Consider the following 17580-nt stretch of genomic DNA (forward strand, 5'->3'; position numbering starts at 1 on the left):
ACAAATTTTGACGTGTCACATTTAGGCTATCTGATACTTTATCAGCAAGAGGTGAATCAGGCCCTAAATTTTAAAGTGGTCGGTAGTTTATTAATTTGGACATTTGTTTGTGCAAAGGGAAAACCGAATGTCTCCCGAGCAGATAGTAAAAGCCAATCAAAGGGTATTAAGTAAAAAGATAATAGACTCTTCTCGGAGGGAATGGCCTAATAAATAATATTATAAAAATCAAATTTAAATTATTCTCATCTTCTGACCATGAGGTCATAAACTGGCCTATGGAAGTTCTTCTTCATAGTCGTATTCCTCATGGCTGAGGGTCGTGGTATTAAACACACACAACAACTTTCTTGGCATTATTAATGGAGTGGTTTGCCATGGCCTTCTCCATTTCACACATAAGTTAATAACTATCAACCAGTGTGCAGGTTTCCTGCAGGAAGCAAGTGGTGGTCGATGAAAACTACATGAGTCAAATTGGTATACAAACTCATGTGGCACGACCTTTTGTTCCACAGGCGGCAGGGCGTCTTGAACATTACACCACCACCGCTTCAAAGAAAAGAAGCTTCGGAAGTTGCTTATCTCCTCTCTTTTGCTAGAAAAGAGTTGACGGTTACCAAACAGCTCAACACACATTCAAAACCAAAGAACATTCTCGATTAAATTATCTTTCAAAATAAAAAAATAACTAAATAAAAATCGGTTTTGCCGTCTTTCTGCTACGATGCCACGGACAGACAGATTTTTTGATTAAATTGATTTGTTTTTTTATGGTTTTAATAATAATAGTTGAAGCATTTGGTTAAAAAAAAACCCGTGTTTTAAGATAATTTACCAGGTTATCCTGAGAAATAAAAGCGAATAAAAACATACTAACAATTTCAATTCAATTAGGTAGGTATTTGTTCAACTTGAAATGATGTACGGACCTCAAATAAAATAAATAATAAATAAATAAATAAATATATTGGGACAAATCACACAGATTGAGCTAGTCCCAAAGTAAGTTCGAGACTTGTGTTATGGGATACTAACTCAACGATACTATATTTTATAATAAATACATATATAAATAAACATCCAAGACCCCAATGACCCGACCGGGGATCGAACCCGGGACCTCTCGGTTCAGTGGCAAGAACCTTACCACTGCGCCACCGAGGTTGTCAAAAGTCTGATATAGATGTTTTTTTTTAAATACTTATGGGTACACTCCTCCTTCTATTGTCAGCGATTAAAAACAAAAAAAATGAATTATCGACTTCACCTAAACTAGAATTAAATATGGAACATTAGAACCCAATTGATCAATGCTGCATTTGTACATTAACCAATGGAATTGCATTAATTTCACACAGGTTCGTTTGTCTATAATACTCATTGTTTAGTCTAGTTTTTTTCTGGTCTTCACGATCAATACGAATGAAACAACAATGCGTGTTTACGTTTGATGACGTGTACCATGAGAAAAATGTTAATTTTCAATCCGACAGCGTTGAATATAAACACGATAGAAATAAATCTCTTGGGCATTACTAAAATTATAAATTTTAAATTGAAATTATAAGCTCCGCTTGCGGCATACAACTAACTCTATTATTTTTCATACAAACTTTCACTATTACCTGCAGCAAGTTCGAGGGTTGATAGGAAAATGCTGGTCATCGCGGCGTCTTTAGCTATATCCGTATCAAAAAAATCCGATTCGTTTTTTTTTTCTTTTCCCACTTCGCACGGTTTTTGACATTCTACTCGTATGTGGTCAGACACATGGAATTAGTAGGTACCGAAGTATTCAATCGAAGTTAATGATCAGACCATAGGCACCAACGACGATATTAATGAAATTTTTTTAAGACCCTTCTGGTTACACAAACCTATATGTCTATACTCTCGATGTTTTGTACTAATCGGTTGCGTGTTAGAATACTAAGTATATACCTACATACATGTCTAAAAACATGTATGTAACTTGGTAAAAGTACACAGGTATTCTGTGGGAATAGCTGTGTACTTTTACGAAGAACGGAGAGGAACTTTAAAGGAAACTCGGGGTATGCTGTTTTCCTCACTGGCTGGTACGGCCACGTGTTGTGTAAACCGACAAGTTACGTAGAAAATTTCCCCTGGCCCCAACGCGGCGGAGGAAGCAACTGGAAAATTTTTACATGAGACAGATTAGTTATTATTATTATGACTTGTATTTTTTTTTATTTAGGAAAATTCATTTGATAATCAGAACTAATTTATTATTAATTATTGCATAATTTCCTCATCTAAGCTGCAAATTAATCATAAATAAGTAAACAATAATTATTTAATTGCTACTACAAGGATCCATAACTAATACGTAGCGTTAATAGTAGACATGGCATCTGCATCGATATGAAGAAACATATCAATCTTTATATAGGAACAGCAAAAGCCTATCAGGCAATTTTGACGTCAACTTTAACTCTAAGCAGGGTACTCGTATAAAACCAATTTACCAATTTCTTAGTTTCTCCAGCAAGAGCTTTTTCTCCTGTCAGGTTTTACGTTTTCCCTGGATTGACCCTGGCATTTCGAACTGAAGAAAACAGTTGCCTCTCACGACGAGTCCGAAGTATTGCCTCGTGCTAGCGGGTCTCAACGCGTTTCTACCTGAAGTGGAACCTGAGTGTGACGTTACTGCGATAGTGTGTACCCGGCATAAGGAAGAAGATTACGAACATTATTGGACAAGATGTAAACCGTGACTAAGAAAAGGCCTACGTGTGTGACGTCACAATTTAATATGGCTTGCCATGAATGGGAATGAGTGAATGTCTGTCTGTTTATTAAGTTTAGAATATTTGTACCAGTCGCCGGTTTCACGCTTAAATAATAAAAAATATTCTGTTCCGATTCCACAACCGGCTGCATGTCTGACATCAGCCTTCTTTGAGAATGCTGACTATTAATTTGCCATAAATTTATATATTTCATGGCGTGGCCCTTATAGTATTCACTCACACACAATGAATTAGCTATTTGTCGTAATTTCTAAAGCAACTCTCACTTCAATCATATGCATATTTTCTTCAAATTAATAACAATAAATCGAATGCGCCTGTCAAAATGAAATATTTTATTCAGAGCAAATAATGAACGAAATATATTTTTATTTATACTTATCTTAAAAAAAACCAAAGAAATTGAAATAAAAAATAATCATTGTTCGTTTGATTTTACAATTTGATTTTCATATGCGCGTGGTCTGAAGGCATTTCTTGAAATTCTATGAAATTATGCTTGGGATTTGGTGAACATTCCTAAAGAATTGTGAAAGTTGGAATTAGATTTTGTGAAAGCAAAATAAGCGAGTTACGATGTTTTACGAAAGGCCCTCAACCTTATAGTGTGGTATAGGTTTTACCCCAAATTCTATGGCTTTGCATATCAAAATTTGTGAAAAAACATATTATCGTAAAACACTTTCGTATTTTATATCTTTTACAACAGTTTTGATCTAGTTTGGGAATAAGTGAAATAATTTTTAAACCGCTTAGTTTTAAGGTACTTACTTAAATGTAACTTCTCTGTAGGTAGGTGGTCGGAGTCTGTCGGACGGACAGAGTCCCCATGACACAGGAGTGACCTAGTTTAAATTCTTTGTTGACAGTCCGAAAGGAATCCCGATTCCTTCTCTCACTTAAGACCCATAATTCTACTATTATATGTTAAGTTACTATGTATGTAAGTACCTACCTTGTCAATAAATATTTTTTTATTTATTTTAACTAAATAGCAATAAAAATAAATTTGTAATAATCAAATAAATAACCATGTCGTGTTGCTAACGAGAAAGATGAAGACCTGTAATTTAACAAATAGGGTCATTACTGACGGACAGACATGCCAGTAAAACACAAAGAAACGTTCTAACTATTTTAGTAATTGGATTCAATTGAAAGTAAGTAGGTAATGAAGGAAAATTACGAGACAAATGTGAACTAATGACGTCTAGATTTATACGTATGTAGTGTTATAAGAAAAACATGTCAACTTTCAGGAATCAAGATCACTGTTCAAATTTTTACAAAACTAATAGGCAAATTAAACATTTTTTAGAGTTTATTATTCCTAATATGTGTAAATAAAAATACTTTTAATACCACACAGTTAATGTTAACAGTTTACAATCAATGTTATGTTTTCTACAGAAAGCTAGAAGCATATACTATATATAGCAGTACTAGTGCTACTAGTACCACTACTAATACTGTATATAGCAGTACTAGTGCTACTAGTACGACTACTAATACTGTATATAGCAGTACTAGTACTACTACGGGAATTAGTAGGTTAGTTATGATTTTTTCCACAAGTTATATGAGTATAACTAATTGTTTTCTGAGTCATTGGTTACTTGAAATAAAATTATTCTATATGAATAATGTTTCTTCCTCAGCAAAACAAGTACGATGTGGGCAGTGGGGAGCAGTTTGACGACCTGGTCGGGCTGATCGAGCACTTCCGATCGTACCCGATGATCGAGACCTCGGGAGATGTGTTGAGACTGTTGCAGCCGGTCAGCGGCACGAAGCTCAAGGTGAACGATATAGACAAGAAAGTCCAGGAAATGCAGGTTCGTTTAAAATAACTTTGATCTAATCTAAGGATTAGACTGTTGCAGAGACTAGCTAGGTATGACTGTAGTGTAAATCGCTAAATTTAAGAAGTCCTTCAACAAGGTCGTAAAAATATTTTTCCAGGGCCGGCAACGCGCGTGTGAGAATCGTTGATTTTGATGGGAGGTGTCATTGCAGGTGTCCATAGGCTGTGGAGACTTCCCATCAAAATCATTTATACAGAACTAGATCGTATCACAGGCACTTTTTCACGTCATATTCTAAATGAAATAATATTTACCAAAGCTAAAAACTAACTCAGGTGGACCGCATACCTTTTTGCGGTACTTTTCATCCCGAAAATCCTAGGTAGGAGAAAAGTGCGTCAGAAGATGCGACTAGTATAAAATGCTTACATACGTACTATAAGTAGGTATATAAGATGTCCCCACGTCACGTCTGTCTGTCTATAAGAACGCGACAAACTCAAAAACTACCGGACAGATTTTGCACGGTTATTGCTAATAGAGAATTTGATTCAGGTGTTTAATTTATTATGTTTTTCCCGAATGAAGCCGGCACATGCTGCTAGTATTTTATAGGTAGCTTCTGTTAAATATTATTAAAAGATAATAATAATTAACAAATTAATAGATATACCTATGGATGATAATATCGACACATAATCACGTAGTATCATGAGGATACCCCGTGTTAACAGCAAATTGAATTATACATTACATACCTGGGGATAAATTACAATTACATTCTAATACAATGGCTAATGAACACGCGGACAGCCATGCGGGACTGTACAATTATTTTTATTATATGGAGTCACCACATAAAATGCATGGAATAATAAGAATTATTTACGCGACATATTTCTCATGATGTTGTGAATTAATTACTCAAGCTTTCTGTTGATATTTGTCTTTCTGAAGAACTAATTACCTATGTGTTCTCTCTGACATTCTCACGCGATCAGCGTCATTCGATTCTGACTCCGGACTCTGGGCTTATTATTAATTTATTATCAATTTTCTAAAAAATACTTGTTTTTGTATATTTAAGGTTAACTAATTTACCTACATTTTCGTTAAGAGTCATCTGGTATACCTACAGACAGACTATGAGTTTTCCTCATAGATGTAATTAGGAGTCAAACCTGGGACTTTCGAATACACTGGCATCTTAACCACTGGTCCACTCCTGCTTCCTCAATGTGAACTCCAATTTCCAGGATATGGAAGACCAGCAGCGCCTGGACAGCAGGACGGGCTTCGACGGGGAGTTCCAGAACCTGAACATGCTGGAGGACCGACACCAGTTCACCGTCAGCGAGGGCGCCAAATCCGAGAACTCCTCCAAGAACAGATACAGGAATATATTACCATGTGAGCCACTTTTTTACTCTATTATTATACCTACTCCCAAGGCAATAGTAGATATCCATATATTAATAATATTTTGACTACGAAAATGCATTGTTTCAAAATTATAGATTTTTAAACTAATATTAAGTAGGTAATCACTAGGTACTTAATTTTAAAAAACAAACCAAATTTTCTTTTTTCAATTGAATTTTCTTGTATTTCGACCCTTTTTGCCAACCTCTCTGTCTACTCCACGTGATTGGGAAAAAACTGAGTCCTAACCATGGCAATGATTTGATTACAGACGACCAGACTCGCGTGATCCTCAGAAGTCGCGATAATCGAACCGAACCAGATTACATCAACGCAAACTACATCAGGACATCCAGACTATGTGACTCCACCAGCTCTGTGCAGTCTTCAAACGAAAGCTTGGATAGTGTTAACTGTGAGATTGCTTTTTTATACTACTAAGAAGCTAAAACAGGCATGCCTACATCATCAGGTGATGATCACCGCAGCCTGTGCTTGCCAACGCCATTGGTGTGTCACGTACGTTGCCCTTTTTGTGGTCTAGGGTCTTTTGCTGCAGTAACCTGTCATTACACGGCCTCTCTCACCCTTCAAACGGGAACGCAACAATGCGAACTATTTAGCGGCAATAGATAAGAGAGAGGTGCCTATTCATATGACCTTTGCACCAAAGTCTACCTCTGGTAAAGCTTTGATATCGTCAGGAACGGTTATTCCTTGATATGAGTTCGATTTCGTGTAATGTATCAAATTTCGCCCGCGTCTTCTCCGGGTCAGTGGTTTTTCCGAAATGAAACCCTACGACCTCCTCCTTGCTTCAAACTACATGTATGCAAAATTTTAAGAGGTGACGAGGTAACAAACTACTTTCGCATTTATAATGTCACATTTTTTACGTACTGTACCATTTTAACTCACGTTAACTTGGATAAGTCAATAGAGCATAACTTTATAGAAGTATCAAAATAATGATTAGGTAGATATGCTAACTAGAACCTTGGCTTCCTGCCATCAGCCTAGTTAATTCAACCAATTTACCTATTTCCTCGACCAATGCGGATCTGGTTTCGGAGGCACTGCAGGAAAATCCGTCCGTACGTGCTTCAAAGTCAATGCGTGGACGGGTCTCCCATATCAATGACTCTATTTAGATCCTTGATCGAGTTTGCAATATTTTATCGTCAAAGTCAAATCATTTATTCAAAATTAGACCATCGCAGGCAATGTTTCACTTAAAGTTTTAAATTATATGGTAAGTAACTTCTTAAAAAGCTACAAACTACAGGCTTTTCGGAACGACCATTGCCGAATGGATTCTTAGATTATTTATTTTCTTACTGCCTAAAGTTCTTAAACTATCGATCTGAAGTACTTGATCAAAAGCTATACAAAAAACATGTTATGATAGTGATTGAATGCTGATAAAAATTAAGACGTATAATACGATTAACCAAACGAAATATATATGAGAATCGACCTGCCTAGTTCCCCTGACAGAACCTGGTCGCGAGTAAACGCATGGGGGCACGCAACGCAGCCATTGCGAAGAATTACCGTGAAGTTTGAAATGTATGTACCTATTAATAAAAGTAGAATAAGCTGAGACTAACCAGATACTAGTTTAGCTGTTAGATTGAGAAATAAAATCCCAGGCCACACCTGGACGACACTACATATAGTGTGAATTTAGGTGAAATACATTCCCAATTAACTATATTGGTTTTGTAGACGAGAACTTTCTCTATTGCTAGTAAATATCTTACAACATATGAGGTAGCTACACCTACTGCCGAATCAATGCGATTAATCCCTAAATGTATTATCCTTTTTGCAGCCCTAATAAAAAGATGCGAGGCGAAGAAACCCACACCTCTGGTGTCCAAATCCTTGTCAGACGACGCACTGCGGGAGGCCAAAATGTGCTTCAGGTTGGATAAGATCAACGGGAATCTGTGCAGAGATGCTGGTAATTATCATGTAGATGAAGCCGATTATTAATTAGTACTACAAATCCTGGAGACCGCTTATAAACCTTTTTGAAGACACAGGACACCGCTGAAGTGTTTTCAAGCGTGTTCATAAGCCGTCTGCCTAATTTCAAATTGTCTTTGGGTATGCTGTTGTAACCTCTAAGCTATAAGATTTTTTTGAAAATTCCACCAGAATTCTGGCCCCTTGTCTTGAAGCGGTAACTTTATTATTATTCATATGACATGATAAAACACATTAATTGCGGATCGCTAAATAACGATGCAACCAAAGCAAGATTATGTAAACAATGTGTAGGGATTTTTGTTCGCGGTAAGCTGTTACTGGGGGAGGTGGTGTGTGGTACCGCCTTGGAATAGGACCACTCCATATGCTTTCGTGGACACAAGGCGACAAGTAGACACAAAGCCTTAACACTAACATCCAAAGAGGGTTGTCGTCGGAGAGGAGGTCGGTTTTAACTATGGACAAATCTTCATAATGTAATGATTATTTTTTTTACGCGCTGGGCTTTGAGGTGTCAACGCTCCGAATGTAACCGAGAACACGCCATGATGTTAGATACTGTTATTACTGCACGAGACAAAACACTCGCCGGGCCATTTTGACGTTTATCGTTCATTAAAAGTATTCCGTACGTTTCCAGTGAAAGACAAAGTGTACATAGCAGCGCAGGGCTGCCTCCCGAATACGAGGGACGACTTCTGGCGGATGATCTGGCAAGAGGACGTCAGGATCATCGCCATGATCACCAACGAATATGAAAATGGAAAGGTGAGGCTATGGATATTTAAACGTGTCTCTTGGTTTGTTGCCTTTCGTCCACTTGTCTAGATCACTTGGGTGTGTCATATGAAATGCGGATTGGACTGACGGATTCTTGGAAGGGTTAGGTATTCGCCCCGAGCAAAGCCGGGACGAACTGCTATTTGTCCATCACGCCATATCTTCAACTCAATATTATTAACACCTACTATTATTCTGATGAAACAAAAATTATCTAGAAGAAATAGAAAAATATTCTGTTTTAAATCAGAGAAAATGCGAGCGCTACTGGCCGCTGTCTGGGCACGAGGAGCGGTACTCGGGGCTGATGGTGAGGTCCATATCGGAGACGCATTACGAGGACTATCTGGTCAGGGAGTTCGATGTCCGCGACGAGAAGGACTGCTGTCGGACCGTCTGCCAGTATCAGTTCACGGTGAGGACCTCTTTTTCAAAATTATTTGTTATGCTTAGGACGATATTATGAAGGACATCTCATTTCAATGAAAAATTAAAAATATCATTCATTGCCGTCTATTATACTTTACTTGAAACGTCTACTGTCTATGGTATAATATTTATAATGTCATAATTTAAAAACCAAAAATCTTATTCTATAAATTACATGTTTAATTTATAATTCCCATACCTCCCGCCTTCTGTAGTAGGTTTAAAATAAAATAAATAACGGTCGTAAATCACGAAGTGAATAAAATAAAGTACTTACCTAGGTATATAAAACAAAATAAATACATAATACATACCTTTTGTTTTTATTATTTTGTGCGTCTTTTTGATGGCAATAAACAAATTATCTAACTAATAAATCCTTTTGTTAATTCTAGGCTTGGCCAGACCACGGGACACCGTCAGAATCTGACGGCGTGCTCAACTTCGTGGCCGACATCAACCGGCGCATGTGCCAGATCATGCAGAGCAAAGACGCGCCAGAACAGGTCGGTGTAGCGTGTTCCTCCCTGCCCTAGAATAGGACCACTATACTTCCGTACGAGGCGAATAAGGGACGGGAAGGTGAGGAAGAATCTAGGAAAGCGGAGCGGCTTTCGACGCCCATCGGTTGGGGAAGGAACCAAAAAACGCTCAGATGAGAGAGAGAGAGCTGAGGAAGTAACCGGAAAATGCTCAAAACAGCTGATAGGCAACAATGGTTTTCCTAAGGAGGTTTCCTTTTTATTTTTTAAGGTTGTGCCCTTGGGTTTCGTGGCGTCACAGCCTCGAACGCAACGGGGAACATACGGATTTAGATACAGAGAGAAGTGTAAAGGCTAGGCTCCCCTGAATCATACTCATTCAAGGCTCGAACTCAGATTAGTTTTATGAAACTCTAATATGTGCCCATTATCGTCATAGGACCTACAAAAAAAACATTGAGAATGCTCAACGGCCTAACTAAGCTTTTAGCTTTTTCTCAACTAGAGTTTGATTTCAAGATTATTCAGATCTGAGCATAAAACTATTCCTCTGACGGCGCTTCAATCGAGAAGTAGAAATCTCCTAGAAGACCAAATTAGATTGGTAGAAGTTCATGAAACGTGGTTATTTTCAGAATATCCTCTGCGTCCATTGCTCAGCCGGCGTGGGGCGCACCGGCACGTTCATAGTTCTCGATATGCTCATAGACAAGATCAAGTCGTCAGGTATTTTTTTATATACACATTATTCCAATTAGAGCTATTAATTGACCAAAGGTTAATAATTCTCTTAATGTTTTTCGCATTCGCCTTACAGTTGGTCGCTTAAGATTCTATTAAGAACCTTTATTTTATATTTCGTTTCACATTTTAAATAATATTTCTATCATACATTGTTTTACTTACATACGTCTACCAAATGTACGAGTGGGTATGGTACACACTCGTACATTTGGTAGACGTAGGCATGAAGGAATTTGAAGAATTTTGAACATTTATCTCAGGTTTCAACTGCGATATAGACGTGCACAGCACAGTCAAGTTGGTGCGTGCTCAGAGGAGAGGCATGGTGCAGAACAAGACTCAGTACCGGTTCATATACCTGGCGTTGCAGGATTATATCGACAACAAGAAAATCAATTTGAAAAAGAAGGTAACTTTCTACTTACAAGCTGTCTGAAGTGGTGGTGTGATGTTTACGACGCCCTGTACATCGAAAGGTCCCAGGTTCGAATCTTACTCGTGCCGCATGAGTTTGTATACCAGAATTATGTATCTACCTATAAGAGTTTTCATAGACCACCACCTGCTTCGGGTGAAGGAAAATCCTCATCGTGGGGAAATCTGCACACAGGTTGATTATTAACGTGTGTGAAATGGAGAAGGCAATGGCAAACTCAACACTCCATTAATAGTGCCAAGAAAGTTGTTGTGTGTTCCATTCCACATAATGACCACGACCCTCAGCCGAGAAATACGACTATGAAACAACAAGCTATTAAAATCATCATTAGATCCTTCTCGACCAACTTGCAGCGTGTTGCCACAAGCATGCCACGTTCCATTAACTTTGGGGGCAATTTTTTACTTTTTTGTTGATCTGTGTCGGAGACACGTCCAATGTCCATAGCATAACCGGACGGCCCACTTGATAGCTCGTTTCAATATACTTTTTAAATTCCAAAAACATTTCCATGCCATTTCTCCCACCTATATATATATATATATATATATATATATATATAATGTATGAGCACTGTATCCCTTTCTTCTCGTGAATTTCATGATGAGCGAAATTAAGATACATATATCAATAATTTTCTGCTTACACTTCATGTTACTAATTTCACATTTACTTTATCCGGAAATTTAATCATTTCATACTTAAAAAAATTGTTTTTTTTTTTCAGGTATATACTTCGGAAGCGTAGCGAGCCCAGTGTTGAACCAAGTGATTTATTTATGGACAAATTATTTTTAAATAAGAAAGTAAAAATAAATATAAATATTGTTGAACAAATACTTACTAGTGTGACGCTTCATGAGCGTTTATTACACAGTCATATAATTAGTTTTAAGGTTATAAAAATAAATCGTTATTATTTTTAATAACTTATCTTTTCTTATGGGTTGTACCGTCAACTTTGACATTAATTTTAACAGAAAAACGTAAAGTAGACAACTTTGTCTAAGCGCCAGCGGCGCGCCGGTTAAAGTCAACATTATATTTGACGATGTAACTCACCCTTAATCTTGATTATTTGGTACCAACGTTGAGGTACATAAATCTTTTAAGATATTTCTGAACTAAATTTTTCCGGAGCTCTTCCAATTGTGAAACTGTACGCGGTGTTAAAAATTCACTCTTATTAGAAAAAAAAAACATATGAAAATCTGTTCAATAGTTTTTGAGTTTATGGCGTACGGACAGAGGTTTGTTTTATACGTACCTACCTAGTGATAGTGGTCACAGGTTCAAATATTGCTCAAGAAACATCATAAGGAAGAAAGTAAGGAAAACCAATCTATGGAGAAAGTAAATGGAAAACCAATCTATCGACATGACTAAGAAAGCCATTGAGTATGTTTAATTCCACGTAATGACATCAAATCTCTGATCAGAAATACTCAGTTCACTTTATAAGCAGTCTTAAAAAATATTCATAAAACAATTTTATATTTTAGCAAGAATAATAATATAATATGATTTATATGAAATAAACTTATACCGTTTTTAGAGTTAATGAGTCAAAACGAAGAAAAAATAAAACAAGTATTTTTGACGTGTATATATTTATATTTAATTCACAATTAGGTAAAATATTTTGAAGCTATTCCTGTTAAACTATACAGTAAACATGATCTATTACAACTAAACGAAATATGTTATAACGTAGGTATATTAAATTAACAACAAAATATAATATAATAACTAGGTATAAGCTTAAAGCCTTCTCAAACAAATCATTTGAACATTACGCCTATGGTTTACAATACAGTTGATCGTAAATATAATTGAATTCATAAAAAGCGTATACAAACAACACGAAATAATTCGATTTATGTGTCAATAGAATATAAAGCGTTTGGCACGATTCTGTTAAAATTATCGTAAAAAATGTCACGATTTGCCAAAAATAGTAAAGTTTGTTAAAAAATCTGCTACAGTAAATGATAAAAGGAATGTTCGATTGTACAACGTAATGTTACAATTCCTTAGAGTTACAACGATTTATGGGATAGTAGGTACGTACCTATCGAATACAATGACGAATGTACGGCCTATTGGCCGGGCTACAATGGCTTAGCTAAATGTCCCGTGTGAAAATATAGTTTATATTTATTACAAGTCAATACTAGGTGTTCGCTTAAACATGCAATTTTAAAATAAGCATTATCTATGGATAAGAAACCATTCAATCGTTTTTTTTTCACATCTATTTTAAAAACTACCTTTGTATGGTTGATTCGCAGGTAGCGAAATTAATACCTAGGTGCTCACAATTTTGGTGCATTAAGTAAAATTATGTGACACTTGCAACAAACATTTAAATAGCGCATACATTTACTTGGTAGAACATATAGGACATTACTATTACTATGACTAATCTAATCATTTTCTAATATAATATTTTGTATCTAAAAATAAGAATATTTCAACACATATTCCTTTATACAACAATATCACTCGTTATTTTATTGGTCGGATATAAGTTTATTCGTATTTTCTATTATAGAGAATGTTTAATTAAGAGTTAAACACGGAGACACGTATGTAACTAACATCAATAAAATTGCATTTGGGCAATTGAAACAATTGAAAAAAAATCATGTTCTGTTGTATGTAATTTGTACAAAAATATATGTTTTTCTTTTCTAATTCATTAATGTCTATCATATCGACCTCTGTTTATAACCAGTAGTACTTAATGGAAACATTAAGTACGACTGGTTAGAAAATATTTCAAATCCGAAATCTATAAGAAAATACGAAAAAATTTTCAATCCGACCCACCACTTTCATTAACAATATAATGTTAAGTAATGCTTGATTTAACTATACTAATATTAATGACGGTTTTCATGTGCGAGGATAATTATATAATACGGAAATTCCAAAATTTATGTCTATTTGTAAATCTGTAAATAAATATCAATTATTATCTGTTTGCAAGATGTAGAAGTGATAGAGCGATGAGAACCTAATCGTGCAGATCGCGTTGTAAGCTGACTTGCGTAGGTATTATACGGTTTCGATTTTTTGAAAAATGTAATTTTGGACACAGCTACTGCCACTCTGTAATAGTAATACGGCTGGGAAATGAAAATTTAACAAATCGAGACGAAAGAAGGTTTCGTACGCTTTTTACTAGGTATCTTCTTATCACAGTCGATTCAAATAACATTTTCTTTATTTTTGTCCATCCGTCAGAAATATTACATAGTTTAATAGTACCGAAGATTGCTAAACACAACAATTCGTTGCACTTAAAGAGCTCTTGAGAAATTTTATTTCTTTTTGACATTCGGCCGACCGAAATTGAGAAATCGTTGTGTTTTTAATGGGGGAAATCACTTTGGCACTTAACAGTCAATTATAACTAGGATAATATTATATTCGAAAAGGTATAGTAGAAACAATAGGAGCTAGGACCTAATATACTGAATCTACATATAATGTACAGTGAAGTGAAGTTTGACTGAGGTTCTACTGATGATATAGTAGTATGAATGTCATCTTTTTTCAAAATTAACATTGCATTTTTTCCTACGTATATTTTTTGGGTTTTTTGATGCTTTAGTTATTATATTTTGATCAGAGTCCGTTATATGCAAGCGTCATGTCGTCAGTATGTTGTTGTGATTGTCTTAACACGGTAAAGCATATATAGTTAAGAGTAAGAAGTATAATCCGGAAACATAGAAAAAAAATATATTGCTTAACATATTTTGAGCATATGCACTCGAAAATTATTTACAACATTAGATAATGAGCGCAAGCGGCTACAGTACTCGCAGAGATACAAGATGGCGGATTTTCATAGTCATGGTTATTGGATGAGACATATTTTAGAGGAAATATGTAATATTATACCATGTTAAATAATCTATTCCAACCAAAAATCTAGTCCCAATCGCGACTATTAGTGATTCAACGACAAACTTAAATTTACGGTTGAGTTGTTCAACACTGCTCTGGACTCAATGTAAAGACAAGTTTGTAATGATTTCGAAGCGAAGTGATTTTGAAAGTAGAATTAAGGAGATCTTCTTGTTCTGTTCAGTTCTTCACATCGGTCCCTGTTATCAAATCCAGATTTCAACCGAAACAAAAATCAATAATTATATTTATTTTGAAACTCAAGCAAAACTATAAAAAAATAAGCTTGCTATTGAATTATAGTCTGGACCGGATCATTTTGACTTATATTATTTAACTAAAATATAAATTTCACATAAAATTGGTCTCATCCAATAAAAAATCTGTACAAATCTGCCTCTTCGTATCTCTAACTAATCGCTCGTTTTCTTTTCTTAGCTAAATTTCTATCATTGAGGATTTACCGAACTAACGCACGACATCTTGAAACGGGAACTTTTCTGATGTTATTCCAAATCTTTGCGATCTCGATTCAAGACTCGAGAACATTCAAGAGTCGCATAGTCGCGACATATCATAAATGAATAAGGAGGTATAATTACACAGATACAATGAAGCAACGACTACAAGGTCACAGTATATCAGTCTCGTAAACTTTGTTGGTGGTGGCGTTGCCGTCGGGCGCGTCCCCCTTCTTGCGCTCCCCCTCGCTGGCCAGGTGTGTCATGCTGCCGGAGATGGTCGGCGTGGCCAGGTTCAGGTTCATCTTCGTCAGCAGGTCCGACTCGCTGCCGGTTTTCTTCAGGTCGGGTTGCGCGTTCGGTGGCAACGTCGGTCCGCTGCGTTGTATCATCTGCAGGCGAGCGTACTGTTCTTGGAGCGCTTTCTGCTTCTTCAGTAGTTCCTGGTGCCGTTGTTCAAGCAATGCTTGCCGCGATGCGGCCTTGTCGTCGTTCGGTTCATTGGGGTCTGAAGGAGAGGACGGGGACGTTGTTGGCGACGCGAGGGGAGAGCGGGATGTGGTGCGAGGCGGGGGCGGGGGAGGGGCGCGGCGTGCAGCTAGAGCGAGGAGTTCTGGATGTCGCTCGGGGATCGGAGGTTTTGGGGGGTGTTGGCCTCGCGCGCGGACAGGGGGGGATGCGTCGGTGTCAGAGCCGCTGGGGTAGGAGTGTAGGCGTCGCAGCGGAGGGTCGCCGCGGGCGGCGCGCTCGGCGGGCTTGGCGAAGGTCTGCAGCTCATCTAGTAACGCGTCGAGGGCGTTCTCTGGCCGCAGTTCCGCTCTGGCCGCTCGCCCGTCGCCGCCGGCGCCCTGCGCACCATTCCGTCACGTCTAGCCCTGGCCGGCAATCTCCAACAGACAAAGCGCGGTTGCAAGCGCCGAGCCACCCGTTTTATGTCTTGGAACCGCGCTTTCCACAACATTCGAACAAACACAGATTCGAAAGAAACATTTAGATACAATCATTCAAGTAAGATCCATTAAGAACACTCAGTATTCACAATTATTTATAGAACTATAGATAATTTGTCTTAATGCGCCCACAATCATTCAAAAAGAGTAAAATAGAAACAAAAGGCGATTGCCTTTCTTTTTTTGTCGTCGAATAATTTCTTGTACAGGTTGTACTGATTTTTTTTAATTGGACAATTTTATTAATATTACTTTGAAGCTGAATGAACTTTTCGCGAAATAGTTACAAATGTATTTATTCGACGCCAAAAATAAAAAGGAAGTGTAGTCGAGCGGCCTATGAAATGTGGCAAGTCGTGGTAGTCAGTACGGAAGGACGAACAGGCGAAGAAAAATAATAAAAGATACATAATATCGAATAAGTACGTAGATACTGATTTTGTGTGGTAGAAATAAATTGACGTAACGACTTAAATTCCGTGATCGATAAAATGCATAAAAATATTAAAGAAGAACTTCACTCTTAACAATTGTGATGATTTTGCCATTAGTCAAAAATTTTAAAGTGTGTGTTAATAATTCTTAATTCAACAACGGTCTACTTAAAAAGGAAGCTAATGTCGAAGTGACTTCAACAATTAAAATATCGTTACTAATCTAAAAGCTCAAGTGAACTAATGCTACGATAATTTACAAAATTTGTCGCTGTTAGTACAATGTGCAATTGAAAATTCGGAGGTTACGATTATAACAATAACGAAAGCGAGTAGAAATTTTGAAAAGGAATTACCTGTGCTCCGGTGCTCGGGTTTAACAATTCAAACGTTAACAGCCAATTGGGTTGTGGAAGTCATACCGCAGTTAATATTATTTATAACGTCCAAGGGAAGGATATAGAAGCGTCGAGGCACGAAGAGGAGTGAAAAAAAAATACTTCTGATTAACGAAGAAGGTGAGATATCCGAAGTAGGTGTAAGTAAAAGTACCAGGAAGCAGAAGTGAAGTGTTTAAGGCATGTCATTCGTTTCAGAAGATCTAGGAGCTGCTGCTGTTATTGAGAGCGCACTGCAACAAAATATAAACAGCCAGATGCACAAACTATTGTAAAAGCAACTATTCTATTTGTACAACATGCGTGTTATTCAAAGATTTGTTAACGGAGGCCCCATTTTTGTGTATGGAAATTTTGGACCACCAGAAGTAAAAAGAAACTTTGCAAAAACCCAGCACATATTCAATCAATACAAGTTAATATTATAGTAATATAAGAAATGGTTCGACATTTGGAATCTTGCTGGATTTTTGTAAAACCAAATTCAATCCGATATTAGTTGAACTATTTAGAGTTAGGCTGATGCTAATGGATCTACATTCCAAC

General features: G+C 36.9%; 2 protein-coding genes across 25 annotated transcripts in view; one reads left to right on the forward strand and one right to left on the reverse strand.

The window, feature by feature from the left end:
- Nucleotides 1–11802, forward strand: part of LOC128683102 (tyrosine-protein phosphatase corkscrew-like) — a 62436-nt gene extending 50634 nt beyond the window's left edge. For 2 of the 3 annotated variants that reach the window (XM_053768354.1, XM_053768353.1), the window contains exons 2-12: nt 2535–3720; nt 4436–4612; nt 5839–5992; nt 6276–6419; nt 7839–7970; nt 8640–8767; nt 9030–9194; nt 9604–9714; nt 10326–10416; nt 10695–10843; nt 11601–11802. In XM_053768354.1, coding sequence (XP_053624329.1) covers nt 3715–3720; nt 4436–4612; nt 5839–5992; nt 6276–6419; nt 7839–7970; nt 8640–8767; nt 9030–9194; nt 9604–9714; nt 10326–10416; nt 10695–10843; nt 11601–11621 — 1278 coding nt within the window. In that variant the 5' untranslated portion in view covers nt 2535–3714 and the 3' untranslated portion in view covers nt 11622–11802. The remainder of the gene's footprint in view (nt 1–2534; nt 3721–4435; nt 4613–5838; nt 5993–6275; nt 6420–7838; nt 7971–8639; nt 8768–9029; nt 9195–9603; nt 9715–10325; nt 10417–10694; nt 10844–11600) is intronic. The other variant, XM_053768352.2, reaches the window with a different exon arrangement.
- Nucleotides 11803–12466: 664 nt separating this feature from the next.
- Nucleotides 12467–17580, reverse strand: part of LOC128683299 (uncharacterized protein) — a 171815-nt gene continuing 166701 nt past the window's right edge. For 17 of the 22 annotated variants that reach the window (XM_053768761.1, XM_053768765.1, XM_053768758.2 and 14 more), the window contains one exon: nt 12467–16100. In XM_053768761.1, coding sequence (XP_053624736.1) covers nt 15423–16100 — 678 coding nt within the window. In that variant the 3' untranslated portion in view covers nt 12467–15422. Of the gene's footprint in view, nt 17268–17580 lie in introns of all 22 variants that reach the window. The other 5 variants (XM_053768772.1, XR_008406270.1, XM_053768770.2 and 2 more) reach the window with 5 other exon arrangements.

Source organism: Plodia interpunctella, chromosome Z, assembly GCF_027563975.2.
Source record: "Plodia interpunctella isolate USDA-ARS_2022_Savannah chromosome Z, ilPloInte3.2, whole genome shotgun sequence".
Classification (NCBI taxonomy): domain Eukaryota; kingdom Metazoa; phylum Arthropoda; class Insecta; order Lepidoptera; family Pyralidae; genus Plodia; species Plodia interpunctella.